The sequence below is a fragment of the Biomphalaria glabrata genome, chromosome 12, assembly GCF_947242115.1.
Source record: "Biomphalaria glabrata chromosome 12, xgBioGlab47.1, whole genome shotgun sequence".
NCBI lineage: Eukaryota > Metazoa > Mollusca > Gastropoda > Planorbidae > Biomphalaria > Biomphalaria glabrata.
In genome coordinates, this window is record NC_074722.1 from 18981135 (window position 1) to 19001019 (window position 19885).

Below are 19885 nucleotides of genomic sequence, written 5' to 3' on the forward strand. Positions count from 1 at the left end.
ACAACAACAAATTAATGGACTTTACAAATGTGTGTTACTGTATGTACTGAAAGATGATAGTAAAATTGAATGACCTTACAGCCCTTTGTATGAACCTAGAATAGAGGGAAGGCATACACAAAGTATTGACAACGAATATTAGAAAGAATACACAAAGTACTGACAGCGAATATTAGGAAGAATACACAAGGTACTGACAACTAATATCAGATACAAAAAGTAATTACTTTGTGTGACACAATACTAAGGACTTTATTAATACATTAGAAGGTAATATGGCATTGATTGCTTTAAAACAAATCATTTTCCTAAAATATACATCTCTCCCTTCCTTTCTCTCTCTCTTTTTTGTGACGGTACGCACCGGTACGACATACCGGCACCTCTTTCAATGTGGGGGAAAAATTATTACTTTTCTTGCATTTTAACGTTTATAATTGATTTATTAGTAGTTATAAGTTAGGGAATCCATCACTGAGTACCGGCACATATAAAAAAAAGCACTGGATATATATATGCTGTGTGTGTTTATACATAGGTTTGGGGTTTATTTGGGGGTTAGGGTTTTGAAAAAAATCGCTCCCCCCTCCCCCGGCTCAAAAGTACTGGATCCGCTAGTGACACGACTCACAAGTAAATCACACACACATAAATGAACTCACAAATGAAAATCACTCATATACTCTGACAGGTAAAACAAACAGGCATACACGAGCTCACACGTGAAACTAACACACACATACCAACTCACTGGTGAAACAGACATAACATACCCCAACTCACAAGTGAAACAAACACACATACACAAACTCACAGGTGAAACAAACATATATTCACGAACTCGTGAAACACACAAACAGTCACGACCTTCCAGGTGAGATCAAATACACTTTGGTTTCTACTTCCTATTATTGCCAGTTGTTGTCTCTTACCTCTGATGCGGTCAGTCTTTCAGCTATTAGTAATAACATTTCCTGGCTATGTTTCTGTATCAAACTTGCAACTTTGGCTCTTTGCTCATTGCTCAATCTGTCCAACATCTTCCTGATTTTCTCTTCTTTCTTTCTCCTGTCAAGTTTGTTAGTCAATACGTTAGCCCTTAAGAATGTCTTTTTTTTACGATCAAGACATAAATTTGATATACAGAAGTGGAAAAAAAAGGAAACCTAAATTTCTAAGTCCATTTTTTCCTAATGATACTGAAAGAAGATCCAACCCTTTATGTAACAATTTGAATAGAATCAAGGACCTCTCAAACATGGTTTGATCTTAGTTTAGATCTACTCTACTTAACATGAAAGGACTGTAAAAGAAAATTGTAGAAAAATGTAGATTTAAAATCTTTGAGTTTGTTAAAGTGTATCCTGTGTAGAAGCTCTTCAACCAAACTATCTTAGCTTCTCAACATTTGTACACAAAAGACTATATGATGATCAGTAGATAAGTGCAGAGAGCTAATTGTTAAAATAGTTTTATATTACGACATGTCAAATTCTAGTGAAGTGATTTGAAGAGAACCAATGATGACACCACCAAAGAAAGAATTAAAAAATAAAGGATTTTGCACAGACAAGAATCATCCGTGTGCAAATTTGCTTGTCAAACAAAAGAACAAAGCCACTCCTGCAGTCAATTTAAGTCTTGGTGGTCTGATGATGATCAGAGCTAGGACAAGAAACTTGAGTGCATGTCTACAAGAGGAACTCTGTGAATGATGTTGTAACAGTTTCATCAAAGCTCACATTGATATTTCTGACTCTTTGAATATGACTTTAAATACAAAATATTGTCTCACTGTTTCACTAAGCCTCACCTATACGTTTCTTCCAGTTTTTCAGTTTCTTTCTGTAAACGTGTTTTTCCTTTCTGTGGTGAGAATCTTTCAAATGTTGACACCATGTCCCGAACTGACCTTTCCATTTCAGCCCTCAACTCATCTTCTAATCTCTTGACCTAAGATATAAGAGAAGTAAACTGATGTAGTGACTTGAGGATGTAGTGACTTGAGGATGTAGTGACTTGAGGAAGTAGTGACTTGAGGAAGTAGTGACTTGAGGAAGTAGTGACTTGAAGAAGTAGTGACTTGAGGAAGTAGTGACCGAGGAAGTAGTGACTTGAGGAAGTAGTGACTGAGGAAGTAGTGACTTGAGGAAGTAGTGACCGAGGAAGTAGTGACTTGAGGAAGTAGTGACTTGAGGAAGTAGTGACTGAGGAAGTAGTGACTTGAGGAAGTAGTGACTTGAGGAAGTAGTGACTGAGGAAGTAGTTACTTGAGGAAGTAGTGACTGAGGAAGAAGTGACTTGAGGAAGTAGTGACTTGAGGAGTAGTGACTGAGAAAGTAGTGACTTGAGCAAGTAGTGACTGAGGAAGAAGTGACTGAGGAAGTAGTTACTTGAGGAAGTAGTGACTTGAGGAAGTAGTGACTTGAGGAAGTAGTGACTGAGGAAGTAGTGACTTGAGGAAGTAGTGACTTGAGGAAGTAGTGACTGAGGAAGTAGTTACTTGAGGAAGTAGTGACTGAGGAAGAAGTGACTTGAGGAAGTAGTGACTTGAGGAAGTAGTGACTTGAGCAAGTAGTGACTAGAGGAAGTAGTGACTTGAGGAAGTAGTGACTTGAGGAAGTAGTGACTGAGGAAGTAGTTACTTGAGGAAGTAGTGACTGAGGAAGAAGTGACTTGAGGAAGTAGTGACTTGAGGAAGTAGTGACTGAGGAAGTAGTGACTTGAGGAAGTAGTGACTGAGGAAGAAGTGACTTGAGGAAGTAGTGACTTGAGGAGTAGTGACTGAGAAAGTAGTGACTTGAGGAAGTAGTGACTGAGGAAGAAGTGACTTGAGGAAGTAGTGACTTGAGGAAGTAGTGACTTGAGGAAGTAGTGACTTGAGCAAGTAGTGACTAGAGGAAGTAGTGACTTGAGGAAGTAGTGACTTGAGGAAGTAGTGACTGAGGAAGTAGTTACTTGAGGAAGTAGTGACTGAGGAAGAAGTGACTTGAGGAAGTAGTGACTTGAGGAAGTAGTGACTGAGGAAGTAGTGACTTGAGGAAGTAGTGACTGAGGAAGAAGTGACTTGAGGAAGTAGTGACTTGAGGAGTAGTGACTGAGAAAGTAGTGACTTGAGCAAGTAGTGACTGAGGAAGAAGTGACTGAGGAAGTAGTTACTTGAGGAAGTAGTGACTTGAGGAAGTAGTGACTTGAGGAAGTAGTGACTGAGGAAGTAGTGACTTGAGGAAGTAGTGACTTGAGGAAGTAGTGACTTGAGGAAGTAGTGACTGAGGAAGTAGTTACTTGAGGAAGTAGTGACTGAGGAAGAAGTGACTTGAGGAAGTAGTGACTTGAGGAAGTAGTGACTTGAGGAAGTAGTAACTTGAGGAAGTAGTGACTTGAGGAAGTAGTGACTGAGGAAGTAGTGACTTATGAAGTAGTGACTGAGGAAGTAGTGACTTGAGGAAGTAGTGACTGAGCAAGTAGTAACCCTAACCCGAACCCTAAAACAAGAATTTAATAAAAACGTTTTTTCCCTATATTCGTCTGTATGTACAATGATATGTATAAGTGTGCTCAATATTTGTCCTAAGATTTGTGAAAGTGGGCTCAATATGTGTCCTATATGTAACTTGATGTAAGTGTTCTAAGATATGTACAAGTGGGCTCAATATATGTTCTATATGTAAGTGTCCTAAGATATGTGCAAGTGGGCTCAATATGTGTTCTATATGTAAGTGTCCTAAGATATGTGCAAGTGGGCTCAATATATGTCCTATATGTATGTGTCCTAAGATGTGAGCAAGTGTTGAAATATCTCTCCTATCTATGATATTTACTGCGAGTCTTAAGTATGCAAGTAGCAGCAAGTATACTATATAATATGTACATGTTTGTCTTATGTATAAGTGTGTCCTATGTTATGTGCAAGTGTGTCCTATGTTATGTGCAAGTGTGTCCTATTTGCTTTGATGGAGATTTTCTTGCTCCACTTTTACCTTTTTTTTCCTTTCATCTTGTATTTGTACATACAGTTGATCTTCTTCTGCTTTCTGCACTTTCTCCAGTTGACTTTGAGCTTCAAATATTCCAGACTCTTCAAAGTCCTGTTTCAAAACCAGACAATGTTGTATAAGTTCACGCATTGAAAGATATGTAAAAGTAGAAAGATTTGTTATACGAGAGAAAGGAAAACGTATTGTCTTGGTAGCACATTGAAAGATATAAAAGGCAAACTGATAAGCTGAGTACCAGGCGCAACACAATTAAACAAAGTGCTGCATAAAAGAGGAGTATCAAAATAGTAAAGATATATATATATATATATATATATATATATATATATATATATATATATATATATATATATATATAAAGAGAGAGAGAGAGATGGACAGATAGATGGGTAGATAGATAAACTAGACCTGTATTTTTTGTATAAGCTCTTCAAACTAGACCTGTATTCTCTCTAAAAACGTCAATTAACTAGACTTTTACTCTTAGTGTTAATATGATATTTTGTTTCGAATCTCTTACTCTGTATGTTCCGGTTGTTGTTTTTTGTTTTCCTCTCCGATAAATTTCTTTGAAATGAGCAAATTCCATTGCATTAGCATCATACTGCCAGCCTGGGTTATACAGACTGCCTCTGGTCTGAAACACAGACAACACATTAAACAAACATTATGGACATTTCCAATGCCTTCATTTTGTAATGTTAGCAGATTTTAGAGTTTGTCTGTAATAAAAATATATAAATTCAAATGTCCAAAGAGTTTGTCTGTAATAAAAATATATAAATTCAAATGTCCAAAGATTGTAATTAATTAAAAGTCTCTTAAAATTCGAATGGAGGATAAATATTGCAGGACAAACGGAAGGTTTATGTTTCAAGTCTGCAAAGGATTACTCGTCTCGGTCACATGGTCACATTCGAGTCAAACTTTCTAGAGGGGCTTTTCTTTAGCAGCCATCTTGTATCAGTGAAGACGATTGTAACGTCCTACGTGTATCATTTGGTCAACCAAGTCATCAGCATAGTCATCAACGTAGTCATCAGCATAGGTATCAATGTATTCATCCATATGAATATAATAGCTATTGACCTCCACGTATGAATGTAATAGCTATTGACCTCCACGTATGAATGTAATAGCTATTGACCTCCACATATGAATGTAGTAGCTATTGACCTCCACGTATGAATGTAATAGCTATTGACCTCCACATATGAATGTAGTAGCTATTGATCTCCGCGTATGAATGTAAGAGCTATTGACCTTCACGTATGAATGTAAGAGCTATTGAATGTAATAGCTATTGACCTCTACGTATAAATGTAATAGCTATTGACCTCCACGTATGAATGAAATAGCTATTGAATGTAATAGCTATTGACCTTTACGTATAAATGTAGTAGCTATTGACCTCCACGTAAGAATGTAATAGCTATAGACCTCCACGTATGAATGAAATAGCTATTGAATGTAATAGCTATTGACCTTTACGTATAAATATAATAGCTATTGACCTCCACGTATAAATGTAATAGCTATTGACCTCCATGTATGAATGTAATAGCTATTGACCTCCACGTATGAATGTAATAGCTATTGACCTTCACGTATGAATGTAAGAGCTATTGAATATAATAGCTATTGACCTCTACGTATAAATGTAATAGCTATTGACCCCATGTATAAATGCAATAGCTATTGACCTCTACGTATGAATGTAATATCTATTGACCTCCATGTATAAATGTAATAGCTATTGACCTCCACGTATGAATGTAATAGCTATAGACCTCCACGTATGAATGTAATAGCTATTGAATGTAATAGCTATAGACCTCCACGTATGAATGTAATAGCTATTGACCTCTACGTATAAATGTAATAGCTATTGACCCCATGTATAAATGCAATAGCTATTGACCTCTACGTATGAATGTAATATCTATTGACCTCCATGTATAAATGTAATAGCTATTGACCTCCACGTATGAATGTAATAGCTATAGACCTCCACGTATGAATGTAATAGCTATTGAATGTAATAGCTATAGACCTCCACGTATGAATGTAATAGCTATTGACCTCTACGTATGAATGTAATAGCTATTGACCTCCACGTATGAATGTAATAGCTATTGACCTCCACGTATGAATGTAATAGCTATTGACCTCCACGTATAAATGTAATAGCTATTGAATGTAATAGCTATTGACCTCCACGTATGAATGTAATAGCTATTGACCTCCACGTATGAACGTTATAGCTATCTACTTGGATGCTGATAGGGAACACCACTATTATGCTCTAAACTCAACTTATTGAAACATCCATTGATAGAGACCATTAAACATAGTCAACAAATGTAGACAAGGGAAGACAACCATCGAGTTGAAGGAAACTGGAGGATGCGAGTAAGTAAATGAAGGGGAGAGAAAAAACGTATCACATGACAGAAAGAGGGAGGGGGAGATTGAGAGGAAGAAGATGATAGCTGAAATGAGGAGGGGGGATAAAATACAACTAAGAGTGAGAAAGGGAGATTTAATGAGACAGAAAGATTTGTGAAGGGCAAATAGCTCCCCTAGCCATAATTTGTCCCAGTAATCTCCCCTCAAGCAACCCTTATCACAGCTTACACAAAGAGTGGTTGGGAAAAATAAAATCTAGTTTGAACAAGAGCTGGGGGGGGGGGAGATCTATTTTAATATATAAACTACATCACTAGGCAGCTTTCTAAACAAAAATATGATAACTGAACACTCTTTTATAGATTCTCTTTTTAGGTAGTTCGGCTACAATCGGATAGATACTAGTCAGTAGAGACAGCATTGAGTGAAGAACTCTTTGACAACAGTCTCTTAATGAAAACATTAACAGTTCTGTGTGTGTGTGTGTGTGTGTTTCGAGTGCAGCTAGAACATAGATGCTTGCAAATAATAAAGTGTACAACTCGTATCAATGGGATTCACTTGGCATAACGTAATTGGCCTACTCGTCCGTCAGAAGGAGCTCGCTTGTTAGATGATCCAATTAAAAGCGTCTCATTCCACTAGTTACGTAGCACGCTGTACAGACCAGTCTCGAGTTCACATTGGAGTCTGTCTGTCTCACGTATATAGCAGATCGTCTCTAGTTTGTATAGAGCGTATGTTAAACGAAACGACCGATGTCCCAACTATTATTAAAGATATAATAGGCCTACCACAAGTGCATAGGATATTGGTGCTAAGACGTGGAAAGCAATAATACACACACACCAGTTCATCACAAAAGATCAAAATGTGTCTGGATTTATTATATTTCAAGAGAAAATACCCATGGAAATGGGTTTAAGTTTAAGTATTTCGACCAAATCAGTTTTATCAAGGTTGCAAACTTAAACTAGTAGCATTAAGATGTCTCACCTAATTATGTAACATATAAGTCAATCAAACTATTTGACACCCAAATATGTATAATTTTGATATTTTACATCCCTAGATATGACAAAAATATGTATGTCATAGACAAAGATATAAATGTCCTGGACAAAGATATAAATGTCCTGGACAAAGATATAAATGTCATATTATTAATTTTCTAAAACCATTTAAAAAAAACGCACTTGGTTGATGTCACTGTGAGCAAGAATGGCGTCACCGCCACGTCATGGTCTGGCTAATGATCGCTGTATGAATCACTAACACAAAAAAAAAAAAGGAGAAGTGGAGTGACTAGGTCCAGGTGATTGTATCTGTCTGGCATTGATAACAGTCTCTGTGGGGACAACGGTCAGAAAGTGAAGGTTAGAGTCAGGGGCGGACTGGGTATCAAAATCGGCCCGGGAATTACCATATAAATCGGCCCAAAAATAGCTTGTCATATGTTGTAGCCAGGATGTTTACGGTGGTGGGGGTTGGGGGGATTTTTTCTCTCCCCCCGGCAACATATACACACACTGTACTTTTGTTGTGACTGTACGCACCGATACGGCGTACCGGCACCTTTTTCAATGTGGGGAAAAAATATTACTTTTAACGTTGATTATTAATTTATTAGTAGTTAAAAGTTAGGCTCTCCATCACTGAGTACCAGCACCTATTTTTTTACAAAAGAAAGCGCTGCACACGCACACATACATACATACATACAAACATACATAATGAATGTATGTTTGTGTATATGTAATTAATCTTCATAACATACAGACCTTTCATTATTTCGGACGTTTTTTCTACCCTAGATTAAGCTCTTCCTTTAGTTAGTGGAAAGACAGTACACACCGCCATTGACAGCTACGGAGTCTGGGGGAGCGCTGCGAGCTCCTCCAGTTGGATTCGGGGTGGAGCCCCGGATCCAAGCACTATTTCCGGTATTTTAAGTTTTAAAAAATGCTTATTCTCGGGTATCTACAGTGCTTTAGTCTGCTATTCTTCCGCTAAAAAATTCCAGCGACTGGAAGAAAATTTTCACTATAGTTTTGTTTTTGTATTGTATGGGGAGTATTGGGGAGGGTAACCACAAAACCCCTTTTGGCTACGCTCATGAAATTTGGTGACTGTAGTTTGCTTTTTTTTTTGTTTTGTTTTGTTTTATTGAAGAGGGGGGGGGTAGCCTTAAAATCTCATCGAGGGGGGATTTTAAGCTCAGACCCCTTTCCTTGGCTGAACTGGGGCAGTAAGTAAAGGTTCTCTTTCAGACAATGAGGTCTGAGGCAACTGATGATTGAACCCCCCCCCCCCGGCAACGCCCATGTGTCATATTACATATGTAACCTTAATTCTCTTCAAAATATATAAAGTTTGAAATCGTTTCGGAGACTGGATGAAGGCTTGCGTAGGATTAAGCAATGTATTTTTTTATACATGTATGTAGTCTGACAACTATTATCAGTACAATAGAAGCCTTAATGATTTTGAATTGAATAAATTATTAAATGTTTTTGGAAACTGTTTGTTATTTTTATTACAGACGTTACTTCAAGAAATAAGATAATTTACGTCCGACGCTTTTCATGTGTCAATCTAGTCATGCATGTTGTTCTGTGACTTAAACTTTGCTAAGTCGTTGGGTTTCCTGTCTGACTCAGGCAACCCATTCCATTAAAAGATTAGAGAACGCAGAACGGTTAGAGAGGCACTTACCTAATGTGAAAAGCTCTTGCTTCGTCCTAGTGCATTCTCAAAAACGCGAATTGTATACGAATATACCGTGACCAAATATTTAAAATATAAATCTCCTTAAAAATTATTAAATATCGTATGTGAAAGCGATATATAAAACCAGTTCATTATTATACGAATTTCCGTCATTAATGACTTCATACTATACATAGGTTTGCCATTAATTATAATAGCATAGGCAAAAGTATTTAGATCTAGATTTGTTTTTTTTAAACATTCAATAATATTATTTGTGTGTGTGATTGTGTGTGGCTGCGTGTGAACTTAAGTGTAGTATTTTTATATCTATGCTATTAAAAGTAAACAAAAAGAAAGCTTACTTTTTCTTTACTAATCGCAGAAAGAAGAACTCTATAGCCATATTGAGCTGTGAATAAATTGTGTGATTTGCAATTTCCCGGCTGTGTGTGTTAAAATTAATTACTATTAAGTATTGTTAAATAGGTAATTGTCACCCCTATGTTATTTTTTCTGCCTTCCAACTTAACCTCTTATCCCTCGTTTTCGGTAACATTGTCAATGGACCCATCAAAATACCGGGGAAGGGGGAGGGAAGATAAAAAAACATAATGGGAGTGCCATCAAACGTCCTTGGCGACCAGCAAAATGATTAGGCGAAACACAAACTCGAAGATATCAAAGCAGTGTTGAAGTCCATGCCGCTCGTAAATAGTAAAACGTAAGGTATAACGTTTTACAAATGATAATACGTAGGCTACAGTGTATAGTGTAAATTTTTTTATATTCTTGTTCCATTTTTAAACAAAATTAATTTTAAAAATAAATAAAATAAAACGTGTTCAGGCATCTGTGTCTTGCTGCGGTCACTTTCTTTTTTTTAAAAAAGTTGTCTGTATTGAAAAAAAAAATCGTTGGTTGCGACCAGACCGGCCCACCGGGCATTTATTTGCCCATTTGCCTATATAGCCAGTCCGCCCCTGGTTAGAGTGACTTATTTCAAGCTGATTCTTAGCTAAACTTTCAAGGGTTAAATATCTATGTATCTATCTATTTATTTATCTATCTATCTATGCTTAATGTTAATGTTAATTGTTTAGTAAAGCTTTTAATGATGCCATTTGTATGTTCACAATACAAGGTGTTTTTAAAAATGGTGCCATTGCCAATTTTAAAATATATTTACTTATACAGGTCTACATTTTAACCCTTTTTCTCCGTAATTATTTTCTACGTTCCAGTTGAATTATTCATTTTGTTCATTTCTGTTTCACTACCCTGTTATGATTAAACTTCAATAATTGTTGGTATGTAATCATGAATTGTTATATTAGGTATATAATTATAGAAGAATGCATGCTTTTTAAATAACACAAATTAAAATTAATAAAACCAAAAATTAATTTAATGGGTCAAATCAACGTTCGTATCGTCAGTTAGGAGAGAAAGAGCTAAAATAGTTCTATTGTGTTTACGTTGTTTACATTTGTTGAACTTTGACCGAACTTTTGAGAAGTTCAACAAATTTAAAGTCACATTTCTTAAATGTTGTAAAAAGTTTACAAATTTTGTTCATATAACAATTGATTGCATATAATTAGTACCAGCAAACGCTGTTTGCAGAATGAACATATCACATACACTCTATGGAACATATATATTGAGCCTCTTATTGTAAAGACTCATCATTCATTGCTGGATCACTGTCTGCATACAATGCCTTGCTTTCATCCTGTCGTCATGGACGCCGTCATTTCATTGGTTCGCTCGCCATGGGGTCCGCCATATTAAAGATCAAAAGGCAAAGACCAATGTGAAGAAGAAAGGTTTGAGTGTACAACAAAGTGATGTTTACGACACAGCAATGTTTGTGGACATGGTCATTAGCGTCTTACTTTGAACCTCGTATTCCAGGTGAGAGGATTAAACAAACTCGTTTCCAAACCAGCATTCCAGTCCAAGTCAGGTGTACATAGCATAATTAGCTAGTAGGATGGTCACTGTAGCGGCAGTGTAGCCTTGGTTTATTAATTAGAGTTTGGTTTCGGGTATATATAGATCAAGATGCGTATGTTTATTAATAGCAATGCAGGCTATTACTGCTAATGGCTGTAGCTAATTGTTATCACTACAATTGCATATTACTTGCATATTATGCCAAGATGTAGAAAAGGTAGATACTTAGACAAGTAGTGAAACTTAAGTCAGTATATAATTAACACCACCATAGATACAAATCTTTCTTCCTTTATGTTTTGAATGTACATATAACAAACACGCCCAACACCACACACCCCTCTTTTTGTTCACAATGTCAACAAAACCAGGAGTGACCCCAATTCAATATTGATTTTTTTTTAATATTGAGCATTCATTTTTTTTTGTCATCGACTTCAAGTTGTTCAGTTCATCTGGCGTCAATGTTTCAAATGGTTGTGAATTATATAAAGACGTCAAGTCAATCAATTTGCTTGGATCAGATTATCTAGACTAGTTATTGCGTAGTCAGAATATTTAGACTAGTTGTTGCATAGATTATCTAGACTAGTTATTGCGTAGTCAGAATATTTAGACTAGTTGTTGCATAGATTATCTAGACTAGTTATTGCGTAGTCAGAATATTTAGACTAGTTGTTGCATAGATTATCTAGATTAGTTATTGCGTAGTCAGAATATTTAGACTAGTTGTTGCATAGATTATCTAGACTAGTTATTGCGTAGTCAGAATATTTAGACTAGTTGTTGCATAGATTATCTAGACTAGTTATTGCGTAGTCAGAATATCTAGACTAGTTGTTGCATAGATTATCTAGACTAGTTATTGCGTAGTCAGAATATTTAGACTAGTTGTTGCATAGATTATCTAGATTAGTTATTGCGTAGTCAGATTATCTAGACTAGTTGTTGCATACATTATCTAAAGACAAGTAGATTGAATATCTAGAGACTATCTGTTACACAGTCATATTATCTAGAGACTATTTTTACATTGTCAGATTATCTAGAGACTATTTTTACATTGTCAGATTATCTAGAGACTATTTTTACATAGTCAGAGTATCTAGAGACTATTTTTACATAGTCAGAGTATCTAGAGACTATTTGTTACATAGAGTATCTAGAGACTATTTGTTACATAGTCATAGTATCTAGAAATTATTTGTTGCATAGTCAGAGTATCAAGAGACTAATTGTTACATAGTTAGAGTATCTAGAGACTTATTGTCACATAGTCATAGTATCTAGAGACTATTTGTTACATAGTCATAGTATCTAGAGATTATTTGTTGCATAGTCAGAGTATCTAGAGACTAATTGTTACCTAGTCAGAGTATCTAGAGACTATTTGTTCCAAAACTAATGAAAACAACAAACTCTAACGTTCATGGTATTGTGTCAGTACCAAACGCTTAGATGCTAGCACACACTCAACTGTGTGACGCCTTACAATGAAAATGTGAGTCATATTTCTCCCCCACAGCAACGGGGTCAAAGGTCTTTTCCATAGTATCTGGTATTGTGTGGCATTATTGGACTAGTCACATCGGATCATTGGAGAATCAAAGGCGAGCGTCTGCCCAATCTTTGATCAGCACGGACTTCAAAGGGAAACAACTGGCACACCACAACCCATACACCAGATGAGAGATGGGTAGAGGGCAGTTTGAAAAAAGGAGAGGCGTGGTGGTGTTAATTATAACACTAATGAAAAAAAACAAAACGCTCCTTTGTTTTTTGTTCTAGAGAAGAGAGATAATACATAGAAATACATGCACTTTGAAACAACAGGATACAAACTGAAGCTGTTCAATGTTAGAATTGAAACAAAATAACCATCAATGGCAACATCACTGAACATAATAACAAATCTCTGGCAACTAACCATCAATTGAAACATCACTGAACATAACAAATCTCTGGCAACTAACCATCAATTGAAACATCACTGAACATAATAACAAATCTCTGGCAACTAACTATCAATTGAAACATCACTGAACATAATAACAAATCTCTGGCAACTAACCATCAATTGAAACATCACTGAACATAATAACAAATCTCTGGCAATTAACCATCAATTGAAACATCACTGAACATAATAACAAATCTCTGGCAACTAACCATCAATTGAAACATCACTGAACATAATAACAAATCTCTGGCCACTAACCATCAATTGAAACATCACTGAACATAATAACAAATCTCTGGCAATTAACCATCAATGGCAACATCACTGAACATAATAACAAATCTCTGGCAACTAACTATCAATTGAAACATCACTGAACATAATAACAAATCTCTGGCAACTAACCATCAATTGAAACATCACTGAACATAATAACAAATCTCTGGCAACTAACCATCAATTGAAACATCACTGAACATAATAACAAATCTCTGGCAACTAACCATCAATTGAAACATCACTGAACATAATAACACATCTCTGGCAACTAACTATCAATTGAAACATCACTGAACATAATAACAAATCTCTGGCAACTAACCATCAATGGCAACATCACTGAACATAATAACAAATCTCTGGCCACTAACCATCAATTGAAACATCACTGAACATAATAACAAATCTCTGGCAACTAAATATCAATGGCAACATCACTGAACATAATAACAAATCTCTGGCAACTAACTATCAATTGAAACATCACTGAACATAATAACAAATCTCTGGCAACTAACTATCAATTGAAACATCACCGAACATAATAATACATCTCTGGCAACTAACCATCAATGGCAACATCACTGAACATAATAACAAATCTCTGGCAACTAACCATCAATGGCAACATCACTGAACATAATAACAAAGCTCTGGCAACTAACCATCAATGGCAACATCACTGAACATAATAACAAATCTCTGGCAACTAACCATCAATGGCAACATCACTGAACATAATAACAAATCTCTGGCAACTAACCATCAATTGAAACATCACTGAACATAACAAATCTCTGGCAACTAACCATCAATGGCAACATCACTGAACATAATAACAAAGCTCTGGCAACTAACCATCAATGGCAACATCACTGAACATAATAACAAATCTCTGGCAACTAACCATCAATGGCAACATCACTGAACATAATAATACATCTCTGGCAACTAACCATCAATGGCAACATCACTGAACAAAATAACAAAGCTCTGGCAACTAACTATCAATTGAAACATCACTGAACAAAATAACAAATCTCTGGCCACTAACTATCAATTGAAACATCACTGAACATAATAATACATCTCTGGCAACTAACTATCAATTGAAACATCACTGAACAAAATAACAAATCTCTGGCAACTAACTATCAATTGAAACATCACTGAACATAATAATACATCTCTGGCAACTAACTATCAATTGAAACATCACTGAACATAATAACAAAGCTCTGGCAACTAACTATCAATTGAAACATCACTGAACATAATAACAAATCTCTGGCAACTAACTATCAATTGAAACATCACTGAACATAATAACAAAGCTCTGGCAACTAACTATCAATTGAAACATCACTGAACATAATAACAAAGCTCTGGCTCCCTAGTATTGATTAGACCACCAGTGAGAAACAAAAATAATCTTCGCCTATCCCGTACGATAGAAACATTACTGAAACATTCCATCGCCTATCCCGTACGATAGAAACATTACTGAAACATTCCATCGCCTACAAGGAAGGTCCACTGGAGAGTTCTAATAATGACCAGGGGAGACAATATTGTAATTAACAAGATTACAGAGAGAGTTTGTATTTTCATACAAACTCAGAGGGAGGACATCTGTTTGTTGAGAAATATAGGTAAAAAGGCAGGTTTCAAGACTAAGGCAGGTAAACAAACCTCCCCCCTTTCCTTTTTCCAGTGAAATCTTTGTCATTACAAGAATGTGTGCTGGGATAGGGGAGGAAGCTGTGACAGTAATCTACTCAATAAGAAAGCATCTGAACATTTTAGCGGCCCCCAAAAGGAGAAAAGACGCTATTAGTTTTGTGTGAAATGTCTGTCCGTCCATCCCAGGAGGCTCTTTAGTAGGGGAGATAGCCATTTGCCATATTTCTAACACATTTATGCAAATGGTATTAGATTTTTTTTTGTCAAAAAAAAATTTTTTTACATTTATATTGCTACGTTATGTAAGTTCTGTCCTACTAACTACTATATTTACCCAAAAATAATGTTCACTTTTTTTTTAAGAGAAAAAATCTATTTAGTATGCATATAAGTTGAACATAATTTAAAACAACAATTAATAAGTAGTTTATCATATTATCACGTGAAGTGCAGCGTCGTCTCACAGACTGTACACTTTAACTCAACTTTTACAGAAATGTTTTTTTCTTGAGGATTTGAATAAGGGATTGGCCCTTTACAAAACATCTACCCGTGATTGTTACTATTAATAGTGAATTGTAAAAGTGATGTATTTTATGAAACAAACTGCTTGCATAAGTGATTTAAAAAATTAGATTTTTCGCTTTTAGAATAATAAAAAAGTGGTCGTTGCATCAGAACTTCGTATGGACTAAAATATTATGATGTCGGAATTTCATTATCTTTTCTAGTTTACGAGATTTAAACGGGACGGACGGACAGACATTTCACACAAAACTAATAGCGTCTTTTCCCCCTTTCGGGGGCCGCTAAAAATGTTCAGATGTTTTCTTATTTAGTAGATTACTGTCACAGTTTCCTCTCTTATCCCAGCACACATTCTTGTCATGACAAAGATTTCACTAAAAAAAGAAAAATGGGGGGGGGGATTGTTTACCTCCCTTACTTTTAAAAGGTAATAAATTTTTGCAATTAGCTCCCTTCGCTCCACTATCACGTATTCTTTACTAATCATTATGAAGCCCGTTTCATTGTTTTTGGCAGACATCCTTCTCCACTAGCAGCTCTTTTGAAAGTTTTACAAGAGTTAATTACATCAGCTGACAGTGTTGGATGTTTTCCAAAGCAGACTATTTGAAATGATCCATGACTTGCTTAGTTCCTAGTTGAAGACATTTTAACTAAGCTCCAGATTGACGCACTTAGAGGAAATTCACGTTTAAAAGGGAGACAACATTTCATTAAACTTATGAAAATATTTTAGATACATCTACAATTATGTATGCAATTGAGCTACTTACATGCGTACGTGTAATGAGGAGCAAGATGCACCAAGAAAGGGCGTATGTGTATTGAAGAGAAAGACACACCAAGAGAGGGCGTACGTGTATTGAGAAGATAGACACGCCAAGAGAGGGCGTACGTGTATTGAATTGAAAGACACATCAAGAGAGGGCGTACGTGTATTGAATTGAAAGACACACCAAGAGAGGGCGTACGTGTATTGAGAAGATAGACACACAAAGAGAGGGCGTACGTGTATTGAGAAGAAAGACACGCCAAGAGAGGGCGTACGTGTATTGAGGAGAAAGACACCAGGAGAGTGCGTACGTGTATTGAGAAGAAAGACACGCCAAGAGAGGGCGTACTTGTATTCAGGAGAAAGACACCATAAGAATGCGTACGTGTATTGAATTGAAAGACACACCAAGAGAGGGCGTACGTGTATTGAATTGAAAGACACATCAAGAGAGGGCGTACGTGTATTGAATTGAAAGACACACCAAGAAAGGGCGTGCGTGTATTGAGGAGAAAGACAAGCCAAGAGAGGGCGTACGTGTATTGAGGAAAAAGACACAACAAGAGAGGGCGTACGTGTATTGAGGAGAAAGACACAACAAGAGAGGGCGTACGTGTATTGAGGAGAAAGACACAACAAGAGAGGGCGTACGTGTATTGAGGAGAAAGACACAACAAGAGAATACGTACGTGTATTGAGGAGAAAGACACACCAAGAGAGGGCGTACGTGTATTGAGGAGAAAGACACACCAAGAGAGGACGTACGTGTATTGAATTGAAAGACAGATCAAGAGAGGGCGTACATGTATTGAATTGAAAGACAGATCAAGAGAGGGCGTACATGTACTGAATTGAAAGACAGATCAAGAGAGGGCGTACATGTATTGAATTGAAAGACAGATCAAGAGAGGGCGTACATGTATTGAATTGAAAGACACAACAAGAGAGGGCGTACGTGTATTGAGGAGAAAGACACAAAAGATCACAAAAGAGACAGAAATCCGCGTGGCAGTATCGACACCTTCACTAGAGCTCAACTCAGTTATCATCTAGTTCTAACAACTAAATATATTGAATGCTGATGCAATGTCTGTTGGGAATAACTCCAATGCCGATTCATTTGTATCGTGAAGTTACAATGAGCCTTATGTTAAACAATTCTCAAGAAATTATTGCTTCAACTTTATTGACCTTCACTGTACTTTTAAAAGACTCAGTACAAAAGCGTCAGCAATATTTGGCAGATTTAGTGACAACTGGCGCCCCTTATAGTCTTGACCAGAGCTTTGAATATTTACCTGGGCATAGCTTCATATAATCTCAACCTTCTCAGGAGAAAGTCACTTACCTAGACAAATAAATTTTCAAATCCCAGCACCCATAAGTCATGAGTGGTATTCTCTTGTGTAAGAGTTTATTTGTTTCCATGTTTGTGTGGAAACACTCACGTGTCGTCCACGTGCTGACATTCTAACCACCAGATGGAGTGATCTAAGAGTGCTTTTCTAAAATGCTGCGTAGTGATAATAGAGGGTACTAATACACTAGTACTATGTAGAGATAATAGAGATGTGAGTATAGTACTAATAGTATGTAGAGATAATAGAGATGTGAGTATAGTACTAATAGTATGTAGAGATAATAGAGATGTGAGTATAGTACTAATAGTATGTAGAGGTAATAGAGCTGTGAGTATAACATATAGAAGTAATAGAGCCAGAGGACGTATGTAGAGGTATAGAGTAGAAGTATATTAGATAGCAAACAGGGAACTGTATAGTAAATAGCAAAGAGGGAACAGTACCAGGAAAAAGAAAAAGAGGCAGACAGAGAAAGCGATAAGAAGACAACAGAATGGACAGGAGGCCTGTTGTGGAAAGAAATTCTGTCCAAGACAAATGAGGAAGAGGAATAGAAAAAGACGGTAAACTGATCTTGTGTGGTGCTCCAACGGTTCTACAGACTAAGGGCAGTGAGGTAACAGGGTACCCGTGGGCCTGGGTTTAAGAATATGTTGGTGCCCCCTCTGGCCTTCTGAGTAGTTAAGTAAGAAACTACTCATCTGAATAAACGAATGACCGCTCTTCTGAACAAACGAATGACCGCTCATCTGAACAAACGAATGACCGCTCATCTGAACAAACGAATGACCGCTCATCTGAATAAACGAATGACCGCTCTTCTGAACAAACGAATGACCGCTCTTCTGAACAAACGAATGACCGCTCATCTGAACAAACGAATGACCGCTCTTCTGAACAAACGAATGACCGCTCTTCTGAACAAACGAATGACCGCTCATCTGAACAAACGAATGACCGCTCTTCTGAACAAACGAATGACCGCTCATCTGAATAAACGAATGACCGCTCATCTGAACAAACGAATGACCGCTCATCTGAACAAACGAATGACCGCTCATCTGAACAAACGAATGACCGCTCTTCTGAACAAACGAATAACCGCTCTTCTGAATAAACGAATGACCGCTCATCTGAACAAACGAATGACCGCTCATCTGAACAAACGAATGACCGCTCATCTGAACAAACGAATGACCGCTCTTCTGAACAAACTGAGACAGACAATGTAATAACTACGATGTTTAGACAATCTGAGGTTCAAATGTAGTAGTCTATGATTTAAAAAAAACAGCTTCTTAGAAGGATTGTATCTCGGAACACTATTCTATGACATTATCATCTGGTTAAGATGAGACTAGAAGCATGGTGGCCTCCTAGAAGCCTCTTTGTTATTTCCAAGTGAACTGAGACTAGAAGCATGGTGGCCTCCTAGAAGCCTCTTTGTTATTTACAATTGAACTGAGACTAGAAGCATGGTGGCCTCCTAGAAGCCTCTTTTTATTTACAATTGAACTGAGACTAGAAGCATGATGGCCTCCTAGAAGCCTCTTTTTTTATTTACAATTGAACTGAGACTAGAAGCATGGTGGCCTCCTAGAAGCCTCTTTGTTATTTCCAAGTGAACTGAGACTAGAAGCATGGTGGCCTCCTAGAAGTCTCTTTGTAATTTCCAAGTGAACTGAGACTAGAAGCATGGTGGCCTCCTAGAAGCCTCTTTGTTATTTCCAAGTGAACTGAGACTAGAAGCATGGTGGCCTCCTAGAAGCCTCTTTGCTATTTCCAAGTGAACTGAGACTAGAAGCATGGTGGCCTTCTAGAAGCCTCTTTGTTATTTCCTAGTGAACTGAGACTAGAAGAATGGTGGCCTCCTAGAAGCCTCTTTGTTATTTCCAAGTGAACTGAGACTAGAAGCATGATGGCCTCCTAGAAGCCTCTTTGTTATTTCCAAGTGAACTGAGACTAGAAGCATGATGGCCTCCTAGAAGCCTCTTTTTTATTTACAATTGAACTGAGACTAGAAGCATGGTGGCCTCCTACAAGCCTCTTTGTTATTTACAATTGAACTGAGACTAGAAGCATGGTGGCCTCCTAGAAGCCTCTTTTTTATTTACAATTGAACTGAGACTAGAAGCATTGTGGCCTCCTAGAAGCCTCTTTGCAATTTCCAAGTGAACTGACACTTGTGATGTTGCTAGTTCAGGCTGTCTTGAAGTCAACCAATTAC

The 19885-nt window shown here is 36.9% G+C and overlaps 1 protein-coding gene across 1 annotated transcript in view; it reads right to left on the reverse strand.

Moving 5' to 3' along the window:
- The window catches only part of LOC106071341 (hillarin-like), a 101709-nt gene that overhangs the window by 9038 nt on the left and 72786 nt on the right, over nucleotides 1-19885 (reverse strand). Inside the window, exons 4-7 of the mRNA XM_056005471.1 lie at nucleotides 4519-4635; nucleotides 3981-4088; nucleotides 1814-1953; nucleotides 933-1068 (exon numbers count right to left, since the gene is read on the reverse strand). Of these exons, the coding sequence (XP_055861446.1) occupies nucleotides 933-1068; nucleotides 1814-1953; nucleotides 3981-4088; nucleotides 4519-4635 (501 nt within the window). The remainder of the gene's footprint in view (nucleotides 1-932; nucleotides 1069-1813; nucleotides 1954-3980; nucleotides 4089-4518; nucleotides 4636-19885) is intronic.